Source organism: Nerophis lumbriciformis, linkage group LG30 (assembly GCF_033978685.3).
Source record: "Nerophis lumbriciformis linkage group LG30, RoL_Nlum_v2.1, whole genome shotgun sequence".
Taxonomy (NCBI): domain Eukaryota; kingdom Metazoa; phylum Chordata; class Actinopteri; order Syngnathiformes; family Syngnathidae; genus Nerophis; species Nerophis lumbriciformis.
In genome coordinates this window covers 9,604,287-9,628,425 of record NC_084577.2, presented here as the reverse complement: position 1 = coordinate 9,628,425, position 24,139 = coordinate 9,604,287, and the positions used below count along the sequence as shown (strand labels likewise).

The 24,139-nt window shown below is 38.5% G+C and overlaps 1 protein-coding gene across 3 annotated transcripts in view; it reads left to right on the top strand.

The window, feature by feature from the left end:
- nf1a (neurofibromin 1a) overlaps positions 1-24,139 on the top strand; it is a 210,755-nt gene that overhangs the window by 7,773 nt on the left and 178,843 nt on the right. For all 3 annotated transcript variants that reach the window (XM_061925507.1, XM_061925508.1, XM_061925506.1), the window contains exon 2: positions 22,595-22,738. In XM_061925507.1, the coding sequence (XP_061781491.1) occupies positions 22,595-22,738 (144 nt within the window). The remainder of the gene's footprint in view (positions 1-22,594; positions 22,739-24,139) is intronic.

Sequence of the window (24,139 nt, the reverse complement as noted above, 5' to 3'; positions counted from 1 at the left end):
AAAACCTGTTGGAATTGTGCCAGTTGTTATCATAACATTGGTATTAAAAGTTAAAAATAGCGCCAGACTTTGTGTGATTTCTTTTGGGGGCTACAATATATTCTAATACTTTAATTTGTTTTTAAGTATAAAAAAACCCCCAAACTTATTTTGATGTAGTTAATAATGAAAATTTTGTCGCGGCCTGCCACATTCAATTACATCAAGGGGAAACCCTGATGTGTGTTTGTCTCGCATAAGGCTTGCGAATGATGGGCAAAAATCCAAATAAAGTGCAATTTCCCTTTAATCACTTCCGTAACTGCTAAGAACTACATTACTATAATAGATTTTGACAGACTTTACAATATTAATATATTTATATAGGGTAGGAACAATTTGTCGACCGACAGTGCATCAGGAAAGCATTCATAGCGCTTAACTTTTTCCACAATTCTTTTAATGTTATAGCCTTATTCCAAAATGGAATTAATTTATTTTTGTCCTCAAAATACTACACACCATACTCCATAATGACATAAATGTAGAATGTTTTGCAAATTTAAGAAAAAAAACAACTAAGAAACCACATGTACATAAGTATTCCCAGCCTTTGCAATGTGGCTCAAAAGTGAGGTCAAGTGCATCCTGTTTCAACTGATCATCCTTGATATGTCCCTACAGCTTAATTGTAGGGACATATCATATAAATTCAGTTGGTTGAACATGATTTGGAAAGGCACACACCTGTCTATATATAGAGCCCACATATGACACAAACCAAGAATGAACTCAAAGGAATTATCTGTAGACCTCCGAGACAGGATTGTCTCAAGACACAAATCTGGGGAAAGGTACAGAAAAATATATGTTGCCCTGAAGGTCCCCAATGACCACTGTGGCCTCAGTCGTCCAAAAATGGAAGAAGTTTGGAACAACCAAGACTCTTTCGAGAGCTGGCTGGCTGTTTAAACTAAGCGATTGGGGGAGAAGGGCCCTACTCAGGGAGGTGACCAAAAATCCGATGGTCACTCTGTCAGAGCTACAACGTTCCTTTGTGGAGAAAAGAAGAACCTTACTTCAATCATATCTGTAGCAATCCACCAATCTGGCCTTTATGATAGAGAGGTCAAATGGAAGCCATTCCTTTGTACAAGTTTGCCATAATTCACCTGAAAGACTCTCAAACCCTGAGGAAAAAAATGATGATGATCTGGTCTGATAAGACAAAAATGGAAGTCTTTGGTGTAAATGCCAGGCATCATGTTTGGAGGAAACCACAAACCACTTATCACCAGGCCAATACCATCCCTACATGCTATGGGGATGTTTTCAATGGCAGAAACTGGGATACTAGTCAGGATAGAGGGAAAGATGAATGCAGCAATGTACAGAGACATCCTGGATGAAAACCTGCTCAAAGCGCTCTTTAACTCAGACTGGGGCGACGGTTCATCTTTCAGTAGGACAACAACCCTGAGCCTAGACTTGAATCCGATTTGACTAGTTCCATTTTCAGATCAATGGCAACGCTTCCCATCCAACTTGGAGCTTGAGAGATGCTGCAAACAGGCATGGGTGAAACTGCCCAAAGATAGGTGTGCCAAGCTTGTCGCATCGCATTCAAAAATACTTGAGGCTGTAATTTCTGCCAAAGGTGCAACAAAAAAGTATTGAGCAAAAGCTGTGAATACTTATGTACATGTGATTTATTTTTATTTTTTAAATGAATTAGCAAAAAATTGTATTAAAAAAACCCAAACAACTTTCACATTGTCACTGAGGTTTTGTGTCTACGATAAATTTATTCCATTTTGAATTAAGAACAAAATGTAGAAAAAGTTACAGCCCTACTAAATGTATTCATTATCACTAGAGATATCACGATATGAAAATGTATCACGTTATTATTGTTGCGGTATTTTTAAATGTGCTCAAAATTTTATACTGAAAATAATTTAACCAAGTTTTATTGTGAATTAATTATTAGTAAAAAGACATGGAGAAGAAGTAGGATTAAATATAGGCTTTGCTTCTTCCCACCCTTTTTTAGATATGTTGAAATTTGTAAATGTTACCACATGATTTAACTTATGCCTGACACAAATAAATCATAACCATAATCAAATCATAACTAGACACTGCTTAAAGACACTCTTTTTTCATTAGCTAACACTTTCTCCTCCTGTTGCAATATGTAAATCAGTGGTGTTCAAAGTGTGGCCTCAGGGCCATTTGTGGAACAAGTCTGTTTTATGGACCTGTATAGCAGATTGGAGCAATAAAATAAGATCACAAGAAACTCAATACAATTGAAAAGAAAAAAACAAAAATGCATAATGTAATGACAAAAGGCTGAAATGTTGAATAATGAAAAAAGACACAAATGTTTGTCTTAAAATACGTATACATACCTGCCAACTACTCCGGTTTTCCCGTAATTAGTACGGTTTTCATCAACCTATTCCGGGTTACGGTTGCAGTGATAAAAAATAAGGTTTTTCATTAATTAAAAAATATATTTAAAAAAAAGTTTTATTCACGAAATTGCGTAACAACAATGACAATCGACACTGCTTCCCGTAACTTCCTATCGAGCCATTCCGAATGCCATGTGTAACACGGGTGGGAAATAAGTCATATTTCCTCTCATGACATATCCTCATATTATCTGCGCCGTTTCCACGTTTAATCTCGCGAGTTTAACACACGCGCTCACGTGACCCGCTGCAGCCAATCACGCTCTATAAAATCCAGCATTCCGAAATGGCTGTCAGGCGCGGTGGCTAAGCCTGGGGACATATGAAGCCGGTATGTTTTAAAGTTGTCGTTTGCTTGCATATTGTAAAAACAACCGTCCAACATTTTACAACTAATTGTAAACTTGTAGGTGCCGAACATCAGGGACGTGTTGCGACGAGAGAGTGTGTCGATGATAAGATATTAAGCCGAGTTGGTAAGTGAATCTGTTTGCTAATAGTAGCGACTAGCCGTACCCATGTATTTCCTATGGGCGGTTAGCATCGGGTTTTAATCCCGTTTCCTCCAATGTTCTTGATCCGATTGAATTTATACTTATGTCGAGTCTTTATTTTGAGTATTTACATATGGTAACTGAATGTTGTGGCGTTTTAAGGCCATTTGCACTTTTTATGCTATGGTAAAGACAATGAATGAATACTGCCGCTGGTGTGCGGTTACACCCGTCATAGTGACGTCACTGTTAGTTAATGTTACTCCCGTCATAGTGACAACACTGTGTACTGTCGTGTTTATTTTATACATGCATGTGATTGTTAATGTTAGCAGTATTATAGCTAATAATGATAATAATAAGTGTAACTTATTTATTGAAGGTCGAACGATAGATGACTTAATGTTGATGTTTATGTGCGCACATTGATTGAACTTCGGGTCCTGTGCTTACGCAGGCCAGGTCCCTAAGTCTTGGATGGCGAGCTGTAGATAGGCCTCGAGCCTGAGCCCAATGATCTCCACCTGTTCTGGTCGGGCCGGTAGGCGGCTTATAGCCGAACCCCTTGCCTCGCACCTCATTGCTCTGCGGCCCTTTGCACTACCTCATACACACCCTGCCCATAAACTGAACTCTCACTACAAACTACCATATCCACAACCCCAAACCGTGTGGCTGTATGAACTCTGAATGCGCACATTTATATGGACTGCGATCAGTCTCATATGACCTGTTATGAATTACCTGAACCCTTGCTGTTTTTTTTCTTTTGTTTTGAATGGCCATTCCTATCAATGTATGTCCACTATTTGTTGCACTGTACATATTTAAATAACACCAGTATAATTTAAAGCATTTAATTGTGTCTGTCCTACTCTCTCCGAGTCGTAATCTAGACTTCTGATTAGCCCAAATATTGAACGTCTACTATAATAGCTAACGTACCTGTTACACATGCGCGAGGCTATTTATAGCACCGCTGCCAAGCACGAGGGACCAGTTGCCATTGTTTCCAAACGAGCGAACGATCATGGAATCAGCCGGAGAAAAATCGCATACGAGTCTTAAACCGAAAAGAAAACTGCAGTCATTCCGTGAAGAATATTCAAAAGCCTAATTATCCGTTCCAAAAAGGGTGAAAACTACGCGAATTGCACCTTGTGCAGACAAGATTTTTCGATCAAACACGGAGGAATTAGCGATGTAAAAGACCACGTTGGGACAAAAAAACACAAGTCTAAAGCCGTTGTTAGCGATACAAGTGGAAAACTTTCAACGTTTTTCGTCGCCCAAACAGATTCTTTGGATGTGATAAATGCCGAAGTTTTATTTACGGAGCCAATAATTGAGCAAACAAAAAGGTAATGACACCAATGTTATCTATTGGAATTGTTTAGTACTGTTATACTGTCAAAAGTGTTTATACTATTTATGCTTTCAAGTCCAAGTTGAAGAAATCTTGTTAAATGTTGACAGCATAACTACCAAAATACAGAAGTATGTCCTTAATATTTTTGCAGTGCTATTTCTGTTGAAAAGTTAAAATGATTACATTAAAGATGTGATGTGCCACTTTTCAAGTGTCTGATGGCTTAAATTAATTTTCATGAATTTTTCATATTTTGAATTATTTTGAAAGGCTTACAAAAAAACTACATTTGAATTGTAATTCCATGCTATTGACAGGACTATTAATTTTAATGAAGTTAGCTTACCATGTTTACAGTATGATAATTGTGATAGAAATGTGAATTTTAGGCACAGAATATTTTTTACAATTGAACAAGGCAATAGATTATACAAGCTTGGACAGAAAGTTAATAATGACACCAATTTTTTTTTAAATGGAATTGTTTAGTACTGTTTTACCATTTGTTTACTGTAAAAAGTGTTTATACTGTTTATACTTTCAATTAACAAATTGAAGTTAACTGTCAAAATCATTTCAAACTATTGAAGTTAGCTTACAGAATAAACATGTCAATCAACCCATATGATTTTTGCTGTAATATTTTTGTTTTGAAAAGTCACTGTGACTGATAGAAAAGTGATGGTTTTAGCAACATTTTAACCTGTCTGAATGCTAATAATCATTTTGCGTCGGGGGGCGAAGGAACCCCCCACCAGGACTTTGTCCTGGACCTACCGGGGCCTGCGGCCCTTGGACCCTGGCTACTAGGTTTTTCTGATTTCAAAAGTTGGCAGGTATGCGTATATATCATTAGGGATTATGTTCAAAATCGGTTCTCCCGGTTGTTCGATAAGAAAAGAACCGATTCCATGAACTTGAATTCCTTTTTGAGAACCGGTTCCCGTTATCGAGGCCACTATAGTAAAGAAAAAGAGTTGGTTCTTTATTCTAATCCCTGGGAACGAATCCCTTCCCAGTACAGAAAATGCCCTGTGGGACCTGCAATGTTATGCCCATTTGATTGTAGACTCTTACTGACACCTTGTGGCGATATGAAAATACTACGCGTCATTAGTTTGGGCACTTTCGGGTTGAGACAATTGAGAAGTAGACAAGTTGTGTTAGCTGTTACAAGCCTTGGAAAAGATACGTCTGTAAGTAAACTGTTTAACTTGTTTATGTAACTCAATATTAAGGTGGAAAGTGGTTAAGTTTAATACTAAGATGTTTATTGAAAAACGATTTTTGTGCACTGTTTCAATGGATGTTTTGAGGACTTAAAACGGCTGCCAGTCGTATATTTCCACCATCGAAATAGTTTCAACACTCAGAAGTATTTGTTTGATGATAGACTGTATATTTGTGTGAAGCTAATATTTACATATTGTGTATTACATTTCCGTATGTATCGAAATAGTTTCAACACTCAGAAGTATTTGTTTGATGATAGACTGTATATTTGTGTGAAGCTAATATTTACATATTGTGTATTACATTTCCGTATGTCAATTGAATCACATAGCTTATACATTTGTCATTGTGTGTATTTCAGTTAAAAAAAAAATAACAGTCCAGTGCAAGACAAAAGTAAACATAGGAAAATACAAAGCAAGATCAACAACAATAAAGAGCCTAAATGGATTAATCTGCTTTGGATTGTTTGTTAGCTGTCTGCCAAGCTGTATAACCTCAACACGTATAGTGAGGGCAGAACAGGCAATATGCAATTATTGCCAGACTTCGCTCTCATGTAAGGGGGGAAGAATTGTTGATTGATGACTGTGGTGTTCTTAGTGTCATAGTGTGTGTAGTTAGTATGTTCCAATAGCGGCAGAAGTGCACTTTTTGGAGAGCTGTATTATTTTCAGTTTTGTGCCCAAGGGACTGATTTTATTTAACACTATATTATTATTTATACACCTATAGTGATCACAGAGACAGGTTGTTTTTGTGTTACTGTATATATTTGTTTTTCTTAATATACTTTGGGTAACAACAGTCAATATTTTTTTTTAATTTTTTTTTTAGGGGGTTAACAGTCAATATTAATTTATTTTATTTTATTTTTTTCTTATAAAATAAAAGTGAGCTTTTGTTAAACCAAATATTGTGTTTTTTCCAAATACAACAACCTACCTGGATTCGATAAGAGAATCGACAAGGAATTGGTTCGATAAGAGGATTCGATAATGGGCTTGAACTCGATAATTTCTTATCAAACATCATCCCTATACCGTATTTTCCGCACCATAAGGCGCCCTGGGTTAAAAGCCGCGCCTTCAATGAACGGCATATTTCAAAACTTTGTCCACCTATAAGCCGCCCGGTGTTGTAAGCCGCATCTAACTGCGCTAAAGGAATGTCAAAAAAACAGTCAGATAGGTCAGTCAAACTTTAATAATATATTGAAAACCAGCGTTCTAACAACTCTGTTCACTCCCAAAATGTACGCAAATGTGCAATCACAAACATACGTATATCAACATGGACAGAGCTGCGTGAAAAAAGCCACCCGGCCTCTTCGCGTAAACTTAAACTTACCTTAACCACTCGCTCATCTTTTCTTCATCCATCCCTTCGAGTTAGCTTTTATGATGAAGCCGGCTGGAAAGGTCTCTTTTGGCAAGGTCTTCCTTTTGAATATCACCATGGGTGGAAGTTTCTGGCCATTAGCATGGCAAGCTAGAACCACAGTGAAGGATGACTTCTCATTCCCGGATGGAGAGATTGCGTCTTTTCATGAACCGGATCCCTGACGCTTAGTAGGAGCCATTTTGTGGTCTTTACAGATGTAAACACACAAAGGAAATGAAACGTACGGTATATCCGCGCGCTTTTTCTTCTTCTACGCGGGCGGGTGGTTGCTTACAGTAGAAGAAGAAGCGCTTCCTGTTCTATGGGGGCGGGTGCTTACCTTGGCGGTTGCTTGCGTAGAAGAAGAAGCGCTTCCTGTTCTACCGGGAAAAAAGATGGCGGCTGTTTACCGAAGTTGCGAGATCGAAACTTTATGAAAATGAATCGTAATATTAATCCATATATAAAGCGCACCGGGTTAAAAGCCGCACTGTCAGCTTTTGAGTAAATTTGTGGTTTTTAGGTGCGGCTAATAGTGCGGAAAATACGGTATATAATTTCTTTAGCCTTTTTATTTGCCTGTTTTATTACAAATAACATGACATCAGCAACTCCCACCCTTTTGTTGTCTTCTGCTGTTTTTACCAAAAAATCAAAATAAATGATAAATGATAAATGGGTTATACTTGTATAGCGCTTTTCTACCTTCAAGGTACTCAAAGCGCTTTGACAGTATTTCCACATTCACCCATTCACACACACATTCACACACTGATGGCGGGAGCTGCCATGCAAGGCGCTAACCAGCACCCATCAGGAGCAAGGGTGAAGTGTCTTGCCCAAGGACACAACGAATGTGACTAGGACGGTAGAAGGTGGGGATTGAACCCCAGTAACCAGCAACCCTCCGATTGCTGGCACGGCCACTCTACCAACTTCGCCACGTAATCGAAAATTTTTTGATAAAAAAATTGGGATTATATTTTTGTCCAAAATTGTGCAACCCTACTACAACTGATTACATTAGCAATTTTACATGGCGATTCTAACACTTCCAAAATTGGCAATGAAAACTACAACTAAGATGCATGTTACAATCAAACAGCTGGTGTCTAATAAGTACAATACCCAAGTACAAACACAACAAAAGACAAGACATCCAACTTAATGCCAATAGACTATTCCTGACGACAACCACTCACCTCGGCATACTGAAATTAATGCATACTTGCACAGTGTTGCCGTTAACACACTTTGTGTGTCTTTTTACGCATTGAAATCAGAAAGGACGCGAATCTCCGGAAGTCCCCGCGTCCCTTGGACGCGTATTTAAATTATTTTTTTTTTACTGCCCGGTTGCTTGTTTTTTTAAAATTTATCGATTATCGCTTTCTGCCGGTGTTTTGTTTTGTTTATATTTGCCGGGTCAAATTATTAATTATTGGTCGATTTCAAAGTAATGCACTTTCGGGTACAATTTCTTAAATTTTGATTCGCCAAAAGTTTTATCGATCACAAATACTGCATTTCCGATATTAGGACTCCTGTGTGTTATTGTTTTCGTCAAGGCGAGTAATAAACCCTAAAAGCGAAACTTCAATGAAAAGTGGCTTCAGGAGCCACTTTTCAGCAAATGGCTCACTTATGAAGATGGAAAGATGTTTTGTACGCCATGTAAACCGGCTAATAAAAAGAACACTCCTGACATGCTAGCGCTCCCTCCTAATTTGCCCACTCACTTACACACGTCACTCACCCTACATACAGCCATTCTTAAAGGGGAACACACAGCTTATGGCCATCACAAAGACAGAGATAAAATGCTAGAGGCATTGAGTGCCACTGTATTAAAATCACATTGAAACTAACTTGCCAAATTCTAAGTTTGTTGGCATTATTTGCCATGAAAGTGTAGATGTGGCAGTTTTTAAACGACCGATGATCTGCATACAGGTGAGAAAAATCAATTCCATTTGTCATATGTCATATCCCCTGGCACACGATTATCATAATTTCATGACTGAAGCAAAAAAGTTTTTACACTTTTATACTGAAATAAATGCACCTACAACTTAATAAATTAAAATATTAAAAAAAAATACCGGCAGCGGTCAAGTTTAGATTCATGAAGGAAAGAAGAAAGTGAATGAATGTTAATAACTGAATACATTTACATATGCAAAAAAATGTTTTCTTTTGTATTATTTTTTTTATGAAATAAGTGACGTTTATGACAACCTTTTTCCAAAACACAATATAGAATGTGAGATATAACAGGATAATTCATACATTTATCATTTGTTTTCAAAACGGTTACAAAAAAGTGGGACCCCAAACATTAACTTTGGGACCCCATTTTTTTATTTGACGGGGTCCCTAGCACCCCATTTTGAAAATTCCTAACGCTAACACTGCTTGCAAAAATACTCAGTTGTGTAAGAAAACAAGATACGTATAACAACGGGACAGCACAGTTACTATCAGCTCAGTGTTAAAAAAAAAAAAAGAATAGACTTCATCTTAAAATAAATAAACATTTATTATCGCGTGAACACACACGATGGTACTGAAAAGTAGTACTGTTGAGTACTGGTATTGATTCCCAGGTATTTATAATTGGTACTGTATCGGTTTAAATGTGAACGATACCCATCGCTAAACATGGATCATTCAACTTATATTTTTTGGGTGAATGGTAGAAGTCACAACATTCTGAATAAAGTATGTTTTATACATAAAAGAATACAACATGTAAGGTAAACACATCTCCTAATGGGGGTACAGGAGAAGCTAGTGTGCATTGTTTATTTCAATTAGTAGTTCCTACTCAATAATTATTAGTTTTATTGGAAGAGAAACCATGCCTGTTAAGTTTGCTGTTTTTAAACTTCAGTAGTCTTTGTGCCGGTTGTTAGCTCCCACTGATTGTTATGGATTTTAGTTGGGTTTATCCGGATTACCGCAGTTAGGATAAAGTAGTTACTTCTACGCCTGGTTATTGCTACCCAGATTACCAAATAAATCCTTGCGCTAAATTTACTGTACGTCTTGATAAAACAGCATTTTCTCTGTATGTGAACATGTTTGGTTTTTGTGTTAACAAGTCTTAAAGGGGGAACTGCACTTTTTTAAAAATTTTGCCAAGCACACAGTTTTTTTGTTAATGCATTCTAAATAGTAAATAAATGCGATCAAAAATCTGCTTTCAATAGAGCCAATGGGAGTCGCTCTATTCTGCCTGTAAATCGCTCTAAAGATATCAAAACACCTATCAACGTTTTATATATACACTGCAAGTATATACGTGGTCAAAAGTTTGCATACACTTTTGAAGGACATAATGTCATGGCTGTCTTGAGTTTCCAATAATTTCTACAACTCCTTTTTTTGTGATACAGTGATTGGAGCACATACTTGTTTGTCACAAAAAACATTCATGAAGTTTGGTTCTTTTATGAATTTATTATGGGTCTACTGAAAATGTGACCAAATCTGCTGGGTCAAAAGTATACATACATCAATGTTAATATTTGATTACATGTCCCTTGGCAAGTTTCACTGCAATAAGACACTTTTGGTAGCCATCCACAAGCTTCTGGCAACTTCTGTTTGAATTTTTGACCACTCCTCTTGACAAAATTGGTGCAGTTCAGCTAAATGTGTTGGTTTTCTGACATAGACTTGCCTTCATACTATTTCCAAACATGCGTCTGAATAATGAAAATAATTTGAATCAAACAGTATAAAATGTAGGATTTTTGGAAATGCACTGCCAGTTTGGACTAAAAAGTCCAGTGCCAAATTTGTATCCCAGTCCGACCCTGAGCCCTGGTTGCGTTGAATGTGGCCTTCAGTTTGTATGCAGTGTCAGGTCTGGTGTCTCATCTTTCTTTTACAGTTCCACATACTGTAGATTCTCTACAGGGTTCAGGTTAGGCAAGTTTGCTGGCCAGTTAAGCACAGTAACACAGTGGTCTTTGAACAAGCTTTTGATACCTTTGGCAATGTGTGCAGGTCCCATGTCCTGCTGGAACACGAAATCAGCACCTCTATTTAGCTTGCCCACAAAAAGAAGCAATCTCGGGGTAGATTGTTTTTAGATTATAGATTTTGTATTTGGGATCTGCATAAGTCCAGAAAATCTTAAATCAAACCATGGAGGGATGGCGTAGATCAGACCTGGGCATTCTGCGGCCCGCGGGCCACATCCGGCCCTTTGTACGTCCCTGTCCGGCCCGCGTAAGGCCAATCATAAATTACAAAATACATTTTAAAAAGTATCTATCTCGAGTGTGCAATACAACGGTGCTGCTTTTGTTTTGAAAAGCGTTATTTGTATTACTTCCGTGTGGACATATGCTCGTGCGCGATTGTGAGTGAATGTGAACAGCGGCAATCACAAATTACAAAATACATTTTAAAAAACATCTATGTCGTGCGTGCAATACAACTGTGCTGCTTTTATTTTGAAAAGTGTTATTTATGGGCGTATGTCCGTGTGTAACCTGTGAGTGAAGGTGCACAGCGACAAGTGATGCCCGGTTATCCCCGAGACGCTAAAAAAAGAAAAGTTGATGACGAATGGCGTGTTTTCAAGAAGACATGGACTGCCAAGTATTTCTTTACAGAAATTAAAGGTAAAGCCGTGTGCTTAATGTGTGGTACACATGTTGCTGTGTTTAAAGAATATAGTGTAACGACCTGCTGAAGTTGATGTTGTGTTCTTGAGTTGCCGAAATGAGGAGTGAGGATAGACGTGCGTGTGGAAGGAACGAGATAAGTTGAGCTGTGTTAGTATAGGTTGCTCAATAAAAGTTTAAAAAGAGCGTCAGACTTGGTGTGCACTTCTTCTGGATGTTACAATTGGTGTCAGAAGTAAAACTTTGCGCATACTGCCGCTGCTTGTGTGCGCATACTGCACTGCTTGTGTGCTCAGCCTGCTACGTCATCGGGAGGTACGTGCCACAATGTTTCCTGGCGACTTTGTCAAGATGGAACGGGAGGGGAAGGACATTGAGTTGGGACTTAAGGTGCCGACAACGACTGCAGATGTCTGTGTGAATCCCGGACGTGAGCTCGTCGCAAAGAGAGAGAGAGAGAGAGAGGGAGGAAAGAGCGAGGCAGCGTCTACAGGTGCAGCGCACGCTGCTTGGCATGGGGGAATTCTGCCCTCGATGAAGACTCCCAGGTTTGATGGCAAGGCGAACTGGGAGGCAATTGTAGCGTCCAGAAGAAGCGCACACCAAGTCTGACGCTCTTTTTAAACTTTTATTGAGCAACCTATACTAACACAGCTCAACTTATCTCGTTCTTTCCACACGCACGTCTATCCTCACTCCTCATTTCCGCAACAGCAACGCTTCCTCCTTCTTCGCCAATCACCTTACAGGCGTGGTACGTTCACAACAAAGAGGATGCAGGATAAAGTTCACAGAAATTAAAGTTTTTGCATTGTAATATACACCAGGAAGTGTTGTGTAAGAAAGTGTTAAAAATAAAACCATCAAAAGCCATCTGCTTTTGTATAAAGGTAAGTTAGGTTAAATGAAAATATTATTATTATTATTATTTATCTTACGGTATATCAAAAATGATTAGAGCAAAATTTAATTGAAATATTGTCGGTGTGGCCCTCCAGCAGTGCTCGGGTTGCTCATGCGGCCCCCGGTAAAAATTAATTGCCCACCCCTGGCGTAAATATTTATAAAACAATCTCGCCTTCCTTTATACTTCCTCCAAACGAGCTATTTGGAATTTGCCCAGTTTGTGATGTTTTTACTAGGCTTTGACCGACTATCAACCGGACTGATTATCGCCTCCAATTTTTGACATTTTCATGTAATTAATATCAGTATCGGACAATTTTGTTTATTTTTTTTCCAACTACGGGTACAACAGAAATACATCAGCAGATACAATATATACACATTTTATATCAGTATTTAGTATTAAAAATGGTGCTAAGTAGAGGGTTATTTAGTGGTACTAACCAGTTCTCCTTTCTGCTAAGCTGCGATGCTCAGACACCCCCACTCTCCTTGAAGTTCTGATTGCTTCTGCTAACAAGAACTTGTCAGAACTTCAATTTTTTCCGGGAATTCCAGTTTTAGTCCTTCTTTCCTGGCATTCCTTCTTTCTTTCTTCCTCTTGTTGTGTGTGGTTTTGCTGGGGCTGGACTATATAACTATATTACAATATACGTTTTTTATATTTGATCGACATCGATAATTATTGATACTTTTTATGACTTATTGAAGCCTGACAATAAATACAGTAAAACAACTACCAAGGTTGCTATTATCATTGGAGAGAGTGTCTGGTAGCCAGGTAGCATGATAAGCATGGCTAACATATTAAAATTAATTAAGCAGCAGAGTGCAGCAGCAGCAGTAGTAGTAGTAGAGTAGCGAATTTGTCCGGTTGTGTCCAGCAGAAATAAGAAGAAAGCAACCAAATTGTCACAAATCGACGGCCTTGTCATTCCAACCCGAAAGCGGGGCTTAGCAGACCCGGGTAAAGTGAAGGGTGTTAGCCCAGACAGAAACATCGGCCATGGAGGCAACCTCCCCTGTCATCCTCGACGACAGTCGAGGAGCCGAACAGCAGGAAAGGTCTAACACTCGGTAGTTGATACTGTTACGTGATTGGCTGTTAGGGTGTCCCTCCCATTGCTCAGTGAATATTGTTAACTGATTGGCTGTTATTGTGTCCCTCCCATTGCTCAGTGATAATTCCTATTTCCTGTTTGCTGGGTTCCCAAAGTGACTTGGTGAAACAAATCTTTCTTCATAATTTCTTGTTTCTTCACAACAAAAAATAAAAATATTTATTGAATATTTTATCGAACGCATTTTACATTGGTATCGATTGTGTCTTATCGTGATAGTGTTTTATCGGCCCAGCCGATGTGTATTTATTACAAACTTGTTTCCATATGAGTTGGGAAATTGTGTTAGATGTAAATATAAACGGAATACAATGATTTGCAAATCCTTTTCAACTCATAATTCAATTGAATGCACTACAAAGACAAGATATTTGATGTTCAAACTCATAAACTGTATTTTTTTTGTGCAAATAATAATTAACATAGAATTTCATGGCTGCAACACGTGCCAAAGTAGTTGGGAAAGGGCATGTTCACCACTGTGTTACATCACCTTTTTTTTTTAACAACACTCAATAAACTATTGGGAACTGAGGAAACTAATTGTTGAAGCTTTGAAAGTGGAATTCTTTCCCATTCTTGTTTTATGTAGAGCTTCAGTCGTTCAACAGTCTGGGGTCTCCGCTGTCGTATTTTACGCTTCATAATGCGCTACACATTTTCGATGGGAGACAGGTCTGGACTGCAGGCGGACCAGGAAAGTACCCGCACTCTTTTTTTATGAAGCCACGCTGTTGTAACACGTGCTGAATGTGGCTTGGCATTGTCTTGCTGAAATAAGCAGGGGCGTCCATGAAAAAGACGGCGCTGAGATGGCAGCATATGTTGTTCCAAAACCTGTATGTACCTTTCAGCATTAATGGTGCCTTCACAGATGTGTAAGTTACCCATGCCTTGGGCACTAATGCACCCCCATACCATCACAGATGCTGGCTTTTGAACTTTGCGTCGATAACAGTCTGGATGGTTCGCTTCCCCTTTGGTCCGGATGACACGATGTCAAATATTTCCAAAAACAATTTGAAATGTGGACTTGTCAGACCACAGAACACTTTTCCACTTTGCATGAGTCCATCTTAGATGATCTCGGGCCCAGAGAAGCCGGCGGTGTTTCTGGATGATGTTGATAAATGGCTTTCGCTTTGCATAGTAGAGCTTTAACTTGCACTTACAGATGTAGCGACGAACTGTATTTATTGATAGTGGTTTTCTGAAGTGTTCCTGAGCCCATGTGGTGATATCCTTTAGAGATTGATGTCGGTTTTTGATACAGTGCTGTCTGAGGGATCGAAGGTCACAGTCATTCAATGTTGGCTTCCGGCCATGTCGCTTACGTGGAGTGATTTCTCCAGATTCTCTGAACCTTTTGATGATATTATGGAGCGTAGATGTTGAAATCCCTAAATTTCTTGCAATTGCACTTTGAGAAACGTTGTTTTTACACTGTTTGACTATTTGCTCACGCAGTTGTGGACAAAGGGGTGTACCTCGCCCCATCCTTTCTTGTGAAAGACTGAGCATTTTTTGGGAAGCTGTTTTTATACCCAATCATGGCACCCACCTGTTCCCAATTAGCCTGCACACCTGTGGGATGTTCCAAATAAGTGTTTGATGAGCATTCCTCAACTTTATCGGTATTTATTGCCACCTTTCCCAACTTCTTTGTCACGTGTTGCTGGCATCAAATTCTAAAGTTAATGATTATTTGCGAAAAAAAAATTTTTTGTATCAGTTTGAACATCAAATATGTTATCTTTGTAGCATATTCAACTGAATATGGGTTGAAAATTATTTGCAAATCATTGTATTCCGTTTATATTTACATCTAACACAATTTCCCAACTCATATGGAAATGGAGTTTGTGTGTGTATATATATATATATATATATATATATATATATATATATATATATATATATATATATATATATATATATAATTTAGTTTATTAAAAAAAAAACAATTATATTATAATTGATATCAACTTGTCAGCCTTTTGTCATTTCATGATACCCGTATCTCGTTTTTTACATTTTTATGAAGGGAAGCATTCTTATTATTATTTATTTTTTAAGTTATGTACATTTATTTATATGTACATGTAGATGCTGTATCGGGACAGATCCATTAAGAGTTTGAGCAGAAATTTGTCGTATAGTAATGAACTATACACAATAAAACATTAACAAAATGATGTGTCAAATGGTTTTTAAAGTAATACCTTTTGTGAAATGAAAAAACATGGTGTTTACTTTTTGATATCAAAATAAAACATAAAGCAGTTTAGCTGATGAAGATAAAGTCTAATAAACAAGGTGTTCTTCTCCAACGCCCCCTTGTGGTTCAGTACAACAGTTTGGCCAACAACAAAACCAAACAGTATTGACACCTCTCACATCAAATACACAATCTTAAAGGGGAACATTATCACCAGACCTATGTAAGCGTCAATATATACCTTGATGTTGCAGAAAAAAACCCATATCTTTTTTTAACCGATTTCCAAACTCTAAATGGGTGAATTTTGGAGAATTAAACGCCTTTCTATTATTCGCTCTCGGAGCGATGACGTCACAACGTGACGTCACATCGGGAAGCAATCCGCCATTTTCTCACTTTCGTCGGTGTGTTGTCGGAGGGTGTAACAACACGAACAGGGACGGATTCAAGTTGCACCAGTGGCCCAAAGATGCGAAAGTGGCAAGAAATTGGACGAAATTTGTTCAAAATACGAGGCTGTGGGGAAAGCCGACGAAGTGGTCAGTCGTTTGTTCCGCACACTTTACCGACGAAAGCTATGCTACGACAGAGATGGCAAGAATGTGTGGATATCCTGCGACACTCAAAGCAGATGCTGACATCAACTCCAAAACTGGACAGATCAGCTTTCAGGAAAAGAGAGCGGATGAGGGTATGTCCACAGAATATATTAATTGATGAAAACTTTATTCATTACTCGCGGTTTTACGTAAATTATTATACATAAACTGTGTTCACCAATAATTTAGCTTAAAAACATTTATTTTTTTCAATCATTCGAGTACATTCGGGTAGTCTTGTGTAATGCAGTATTTTGTGTCTATTTAGGTATGGTTAACCTGAGTGCTGTAATCGTGGAAAAATATATGTTCTTAGCGCGCCTGAAATGGGCTGTCTGCACTCTCAAAGTGCATGTTGTTGCCAAATGTATTTCATATGCTGTAAACCTAGTTCATAGTTGTTAGTTTCCTTTAATGCCAAACAAACACATACCAATCGTTGGTTAGAAGGCGATCGCCGAATTCGTCCTCGCTTTCTCCCGTGTCGCTGGCTGTCGTGTCGTTTTCGTCGGTTTCGCTTGCATACGGTTCAAACCGATATGGCTCAATAGCTTCAGTTTCTTCTTCAATTTCGTTTTCGCTACCTGCCTCCACACTACAACCATCCGTTTCAATACATGCGTAATCTGTTGAATCGCTTAAGCCGCTGAAATCCGAGTCTGAATCCGAGCTAATGTCGCTATACCTTGCTGTTCTATGCGCCATGTTTGTTTGTATTGGCATCACTGTGTGACGTCATAGGAAAATGGTCGGGTGTATATCACGATGGTTAAAATCAGGCACTTTGAAGCTTTTTTTAGGGATATTGCGTGATGGTTAAAATTTTGAAAAAAACTCTGAAAAATAAAATAAGCCACTGGGAACTGATTTTTAATGGTTTTAACCCTTCTGAAATTGTGATAATGTACCCCTTTAACAGCCTGTGTTCATTGGATGAGATGACAAAACATTTGAACTAGTATTGATGTTAGTTGAACATTGATACAGTTTGCAGTTAAATAAAGGAGTGAACATCCCAGTAGACCAACTAAAGACTTTTTAAACAAGTTGTGACAATGTTCACGACACAGCATGTTTGTCACAGCAGCTGATGGATGCTGTATTGTCAAAATAAAAGCAACATCATATAGTTTTTCTCCTTCACAGTTTACTTTTAGTGTGTGGACAAGTGCGTCTGTCTCCAATATTGTCCACACCTGTCTCCATCTAACAGCAATGCGCTCTTAAACGCACGGCGGGAAGCGAGGGAAAATGACTGTAGCGTCCCGGAAGAGTTGGTGCTGCAAGGAATTCTGGGAATTTGTTCTGTTGTGTTTATGTTGTGTTGTGGTGAAAATATTCTCCCGAAATGTGTTTGTCATTGTTGTTTAGTGTGGTCTCACTATATGGCACAGATTTATGACAGTGTTGGCGTTGTTTATACAGCCACCCTTAGTGTGACATGTATGGCTGTTGACTAAGTATGCCCTTCATTCACTTATATGTGTGTGATAAATATTAATGGCAGCTTTTCTTGACAACTTCTACTAAGGATCGTCATTATTCCATTTAATGTTACCTAACGTCAAAGCGTGTGCTTGGCTCTGTTTACTCCAAGGGGATTCCACCGCACCAAAATTTGTGTCGTTAGTCCGCTATGATTATAAAGCCTAACAACGCTGGGGCGCATGCGCCTGACTTCGTGGGGCTTAAACTGCAGTACAAAAATGAAGAGATTTCAGTAATTAAAAACGTAGTCTGGAGTTTTATCGCAAATTATCACTATACCGTTAACCTTGGGCTGGGCGATATATTGAGTTTGTAAGATTTATCAATATATTTATCAATATATTTTTAAACACGATATGAATTAAGAAAATATCGATATAATTTTTTTCACGTTTAAATGACCAAACGCCGCTTATTTGTTGTGTTCCTTGTGCTCTCCCGCAATACTCCATGGGCTATTAAACCCCTCCCCTTCCCCCTTCCAAGCGGTGCTTGTCGTCAACACACAAGCAAATATGGAGCCTGACTTTGCTACCAGCAGTGACACCACCAGCTATGTAGCTTAACTACATTTCCCAGTAGATTGGCAGTAGCTTCGCCACTTTTTAAAGTCCCAACGATGGTCACACACTAGGGAGCAGTGAGTAGCAGCGTGCACCACGCTCTGGAAACTAGCGATTTCCGTAGTTTAGCTATTTTTAGACCCATGTAGCTGTTAGCTAAGCTACATGCTACAAAAGAAGCGAGAGCGAGAAGAGAAAGAGAACTGGACTAGTGCAAATCCACGGGCAGAGGACAACATAGATCAATGATTGGTTGGTTTACGTATAAGAACACCCATGTAGAAAATGGTTTGATGGAAGGATGATTGGTTGGTTTACTGTGATGAGTCACGATTAGTTAAGAGTAGAGATGTCCGATAATATCGGGCTGCCGATATTATCGGCCGATAAATGCTTTAAAATGTAATATTGGAAATTATCGGTATCGGTTTCAAAAAGTAAAATGTATGACTTTTTAAAACGCCGCTGTACGGAGTGGTCCACGGACTTTGGGAGAAGTACTGAGCGCCAATAAACCTTAAAGGCACTGCCTGTGCGTGCCGGCCCAATCACATAATACCTACGGATTTTCACACACACAAGTGGATGCAAGGCATACTTGGTCAACAGCCATACAGGTCACACTGAGGGTGGCCGTATAAACAATTTTAACACTGTTACAAATATGTGTCACACTGTGAACCCACACCAAACAAGAATGACAAACACATTTCGGGAGAACATCCGCACCGTAACACAACAGAACAAATACCCAGAACCCCTTGCAGCACTAACTCTTCCGGGACGCTACAATATACACCCCCCCCCCCCCCCCCAACCCCGCCCACCTCAACATCCTCATGCTCTCTCGGGGAGAGCATGTCCCAAATTCCAAGCTGCTGTTTTGAGGGCATGTTAAAAAAAATAATGCACTTTGTGACTTCAGTAATAAATATGGCAGTGCCATGTTGGCCTTTTTTTCCATAACTTAAGATTGATTTATTTTGGAAAACCTTGTTACATTGCATCCAGCGGGGCATCACAACAAAATAAGGCATAATAATGTGTTAATTCCACGACTGTATATATCGGTATCGGTTGATATCGGAATCGGTAATTAAGAGCTGGACAATATCGGAATATCGGATATCGGCAAAAAAGCCATTATCGGACATCTCTAGTTAAAATTAGGGCTAAACATTAGGGACAGGCCAATCAGAGGCAAGATAGAGCTGGTCATGGAACCAGGAAGTGAATTCACAACAGACATCCCAAATGACGACGAGAGTCGGAGATGAGAAAATACATTTTTCAAGCGAAATGTACGACGAAATGAGGAGGATCATAGCCGCACAATGAAGTAAAGTCACTTACTTGGCGCAGACCACTTCTAGTAGGACCACAGAACTGTACGCGCGTGTCCATTACATCGTCAACTGGGAATTAAAAAGTGCCTGCCTGCCTGCAAATGTTTTTTTAATCTGAGTTTGATACATGTTGTATTATTTGCACAGCCATGTTATTTAATTTATGTAGAAATAATATTTTTAAATTTTATTTATGTTATGTCATTCTGTATTACTTAAGCAGTTTATTTTCTGTGCTGTAAATAACCATCTTGACTAACTGGGTTAATAAAAGTGCCACTGACTGCTTACAGTACAGTTGTCATTCACTTCAATTTCAGTGAATATCGCTCAAAAATGAATGTCTTTATATGTATATTTTCACTGAAAAATATATCGAGATATATATCGAATACCTGCACATGCTTCTTCAGCTGGTGCCATTTCTTATACATAGTAGCGTATAGTAACTTCTAACTTTTATATCTGTCAGTCCCATCTATATGGAATCGCTAAAAGCTACAACATGGCTGAGTGAGGGGAAAGACACAGTCGAAGTGGAGGCATGTTAATAAAATGGCCCATACCGAAGAGAGAGTCATAAAGCGGCTTGAAGGTGGTCTGTAAACATTATGATATGAACCCTTTAACGATTAGTCAACTAATCATATGATGAAGCGTACACTTATTTAGTAGCTCTTATTTAGCAATTGACTTTTAAATACAGCTTGAGATAGTTTTAGGTAGGGCTGCAACAACTAATCGATTAAAATCGATTATAAAAAATAGTTGGCGATTCATTTTACTTTATAAAAAAACATTTTTGTAACATTTGGCTTGTTTTATTTGGCAAGTTGAAAGAACATGGTGCCAGTATGCTGTTTTTTTCAATAAAATACTGGAAAGGATAGAAATGTAGTTTGTCTCTTGTATCCGATTATTAATCGATTAATCAAAGTAATAATCGACAGATTAATCGATTATCAAATTAGTTGTTAGTTGCAGCCATAGTTTTAGGCATGTGCTAACTGGCAATTAAGACTATAAAGATGACTACTTCATTCAGAAATAGGAACTATGCTGCTCATGTAGCTGCTACAAAAATACAAATAACTACTAAACTTTGTTCATTTGTAGTATAAATTAGTATAAATGTTTTATGTAAACAAAGGACAGTCAATATAGCAGCAATAAAAACAACAATACAAGATTAAAGCTATTTAGCTTCCTCATAAAGAAAGTGCTTGGATAATTATGTTTAGAAAGCCACATACAGATATATAGACCTGTATGTGGCTAAAATGATAGCTAAAGCTATTTTTCCCACAACTCTCTCCTTCGTTAACTAGCTAGGTAGCAAGCTAACTAGCTTACTGAGGGGAGTCCAAAGCTGCATCCTCCTGATCTAAAGCATGCCCCAGGTTTAAATGCTCCCGGGATTCCAGACGTTCTGCCATTGAAAGCAAGGTCTGAGTTATTTGTGTCTGGCATGTTTAGGGTGAAATGTTCCCATACTTTTGATATTTTTGCCCACGGTTCTGTTCAAGTGGCTTCAGCCATTTTTATCTTCGTGTTGGTTGTCGATCATGCTGACTCGTGCACGCTCGTTTCCACCCGTAAAAATACGAGCGACGACATCACTGTCTATTTGCCAATTTTTAACGACTACGTCTACTAATTGTGGCACCTCTAGACACGGGTAACTGGACATTTGTGGTCCATATTGACTAGTATCGGTCCGTGCGAAATGGTTCTTGACGCCCAGACTCCAGCCTCAGTTCATTTCTTGCAAAGCTTACCCAGATTTTTGAGTGGAATTAACTTGATAATCCTCTAAAGGCTGCTGTTATCTTTTTTGGTAGTGCCCCTTTTCTTTCCAATCAGCTTTTTATGAAAATGCTGCAGTACTGCATAAACAACAAGCTTCTTGATCGAAGACTTTTTGTGGCTTAAAGGGTAACTTCATTTTTGGGGGGAATTATCATTTACAATCCTTATGTAAGAGATAAGAACTCATACAGTGCATTCGGAAAGTATTTTTCAACATTTTGTTATGTTACAGCCTTATTCTAAAATGGAACAAATTATTTTTTGTCCTTAAAATTTTACACACAATACCCCATAAAGACAAAGGTAAAAACGTGTTTTTGTTTTGTTTGTTTTTTTAGAGCTTTTTGAAATGTATTAAAAATAAAAAAATCACATGTACATACATATTCACAGCCTTTGCTCAATACTTTTTGGATGCACTTTTGGCAGCAATTACAGCCTCAAGTATTTTAGAATAAGATGCCACGAACTTGGCACACCTACTTTGGGCAGTTTTTCCCATTCCTCTTTGCAGCACCTCTCAAGCTCCATCAAGTTGGATGGGAAGTGTTTTATTACAAAGTATTGTAAAGCTGGAATTGGGTTGGTCTCTTATTTTAAATGGATTAACATTCTGTGGTTTCTGTCAACAAAATTTTAAAAATACATTTTTAACAATGTTTTTTTTAGGCCAACACTGCACGTACAAGTCGTGACCATTTCTGTCTGTGGTTCGGCTCAATCTATTAATTTCATGTCATGTGGTATATTTGTATTTTTTTATCAAATCAAACTGGATGCACCTGGTGGGTGTGACTAAATTTAAGTGCTGGTTGTGTGCGTTTCACATTAAATAGGACCAGTTTTCTAAAATGACCTGTTTGATGTGCAAGTCCAAAAGCTGGTTGCAAAATATGTTAAAAGCTCAAACAATAAAACTGTGATTGATTTGAATTGTTCTGTCTTTCTTGTCTTTTCCTCTAGCTTCCGATCAAAGTTGGACACCAGAACACTCACACGAAAATCAGCACGGAGCACAACAAAGAATGTCTGATCAACATCTCAAAATACAAGTTTTCACTCGTCATTAGCGGCCTCACTACCATCCTTAAAAATGTCAATAACATGGTAAGTTTTACTTTATTTATGCTGTAGCCTGATTGGCAGTAATTGTATTTTTGCTCTCCTCAATCTACACTCAACATGCTATGCTTGCTATGCTAAAACGGAATAGGATGTGGATTAAATATTCAGGTGCCCAGTGTTGCCTACTCATCAGTAAGAAAAGTACAGATAGGCTGTCCGAGGGTGATGTCAACACCTAGGAGAAAATAACACACAGGAAAAGTATTCAACAGTACACAATTGGTCCCGTTTGGCAACAAACTGTCTGTCGGTCGACCAACTCAAAATGGTTCACTGTGTTCTTATTATTACTAAAAATTGTCCGCTTAAGTCAACGTTGGTATACATGGCTGACGGCTTTTGTCTCCTTACATTTTTCTATTACAAATAGGTCGGTTTATGGTGACATGTGTTGTAGTATGTTTTAATTTAAAGCTAGGCAGGTTGAAAAGGCAACAGCAACTAGTTCAGGGCTGTCCAAACTTTTTGACTGGGGGGGGCTAAAAAAAAATGGCGCAGGCCGAAAGCGGACTACATGCAAAGTAACCGTGCGTGTGCGCGTGTTTACATATTATAATGAATAATTATAATAGTTGAATATTAAGAGTATGTGAAAGTTCAACTTCTACCTCGTTTACTTCTGTGACAAGCTCTTTAAAGCTTTGTAATCAATCAGAAATACAGTTGCAAGAAAAAGTATGTGAACTCTTTGGGATTACTTGGATTTGTGCATAAATTGGTCATAAAATGTGTTTTGATCTTCATCGAAGCCACAACAATAGACAAACAGTCTGCTTAAACTAATACCGCACAAAAAATTATAGGTTTTCATCTTTTTATTGAACACAACATGTAAACATTCACAGGGCAGGGTGGAAAAAGTATGTGAACCTCTCGGCTAATGACTTCTCCAAGAGCTGATTGGAGCCAGAACTCAGACAACATGGAGTCTAATCAATGTGACGAGATCGTATGTGTTGGTTAAAGCTGCCCCTGCCCTATAAAAAACACACCTGTGATAAGTGTGCTGTTCTCAAGAAACATTGCTTGATGTGAACCATGCCTCGCACAAAAGAGCTCACAGAAGATCTAAGTTTGAGAATTGTTATCTTGCATAAAGCTGGAAAGGGTTACAAAAGTATTTCTAAAAGCCTTGATGTCCATGTTTCCACGGTAAGACAGACTGTCTACAAATGCAGAAAGTTCAGCACTGTTGCTGCTCTCTCTAGGCGTGAGCGACCTGTAAAGATCACTGGGAGAGCTCAGCGCAGAATGCTCAGTGAGTTGAAGAAGCTTCCTGGAGTGTCAGCTAGAGACTTACAGAAATCTCTGGCACGTGCCGACATTATTGTTGATGCATCTACAATACGTAAAACATTGAACAAGAGTTCATGGGAGGACACC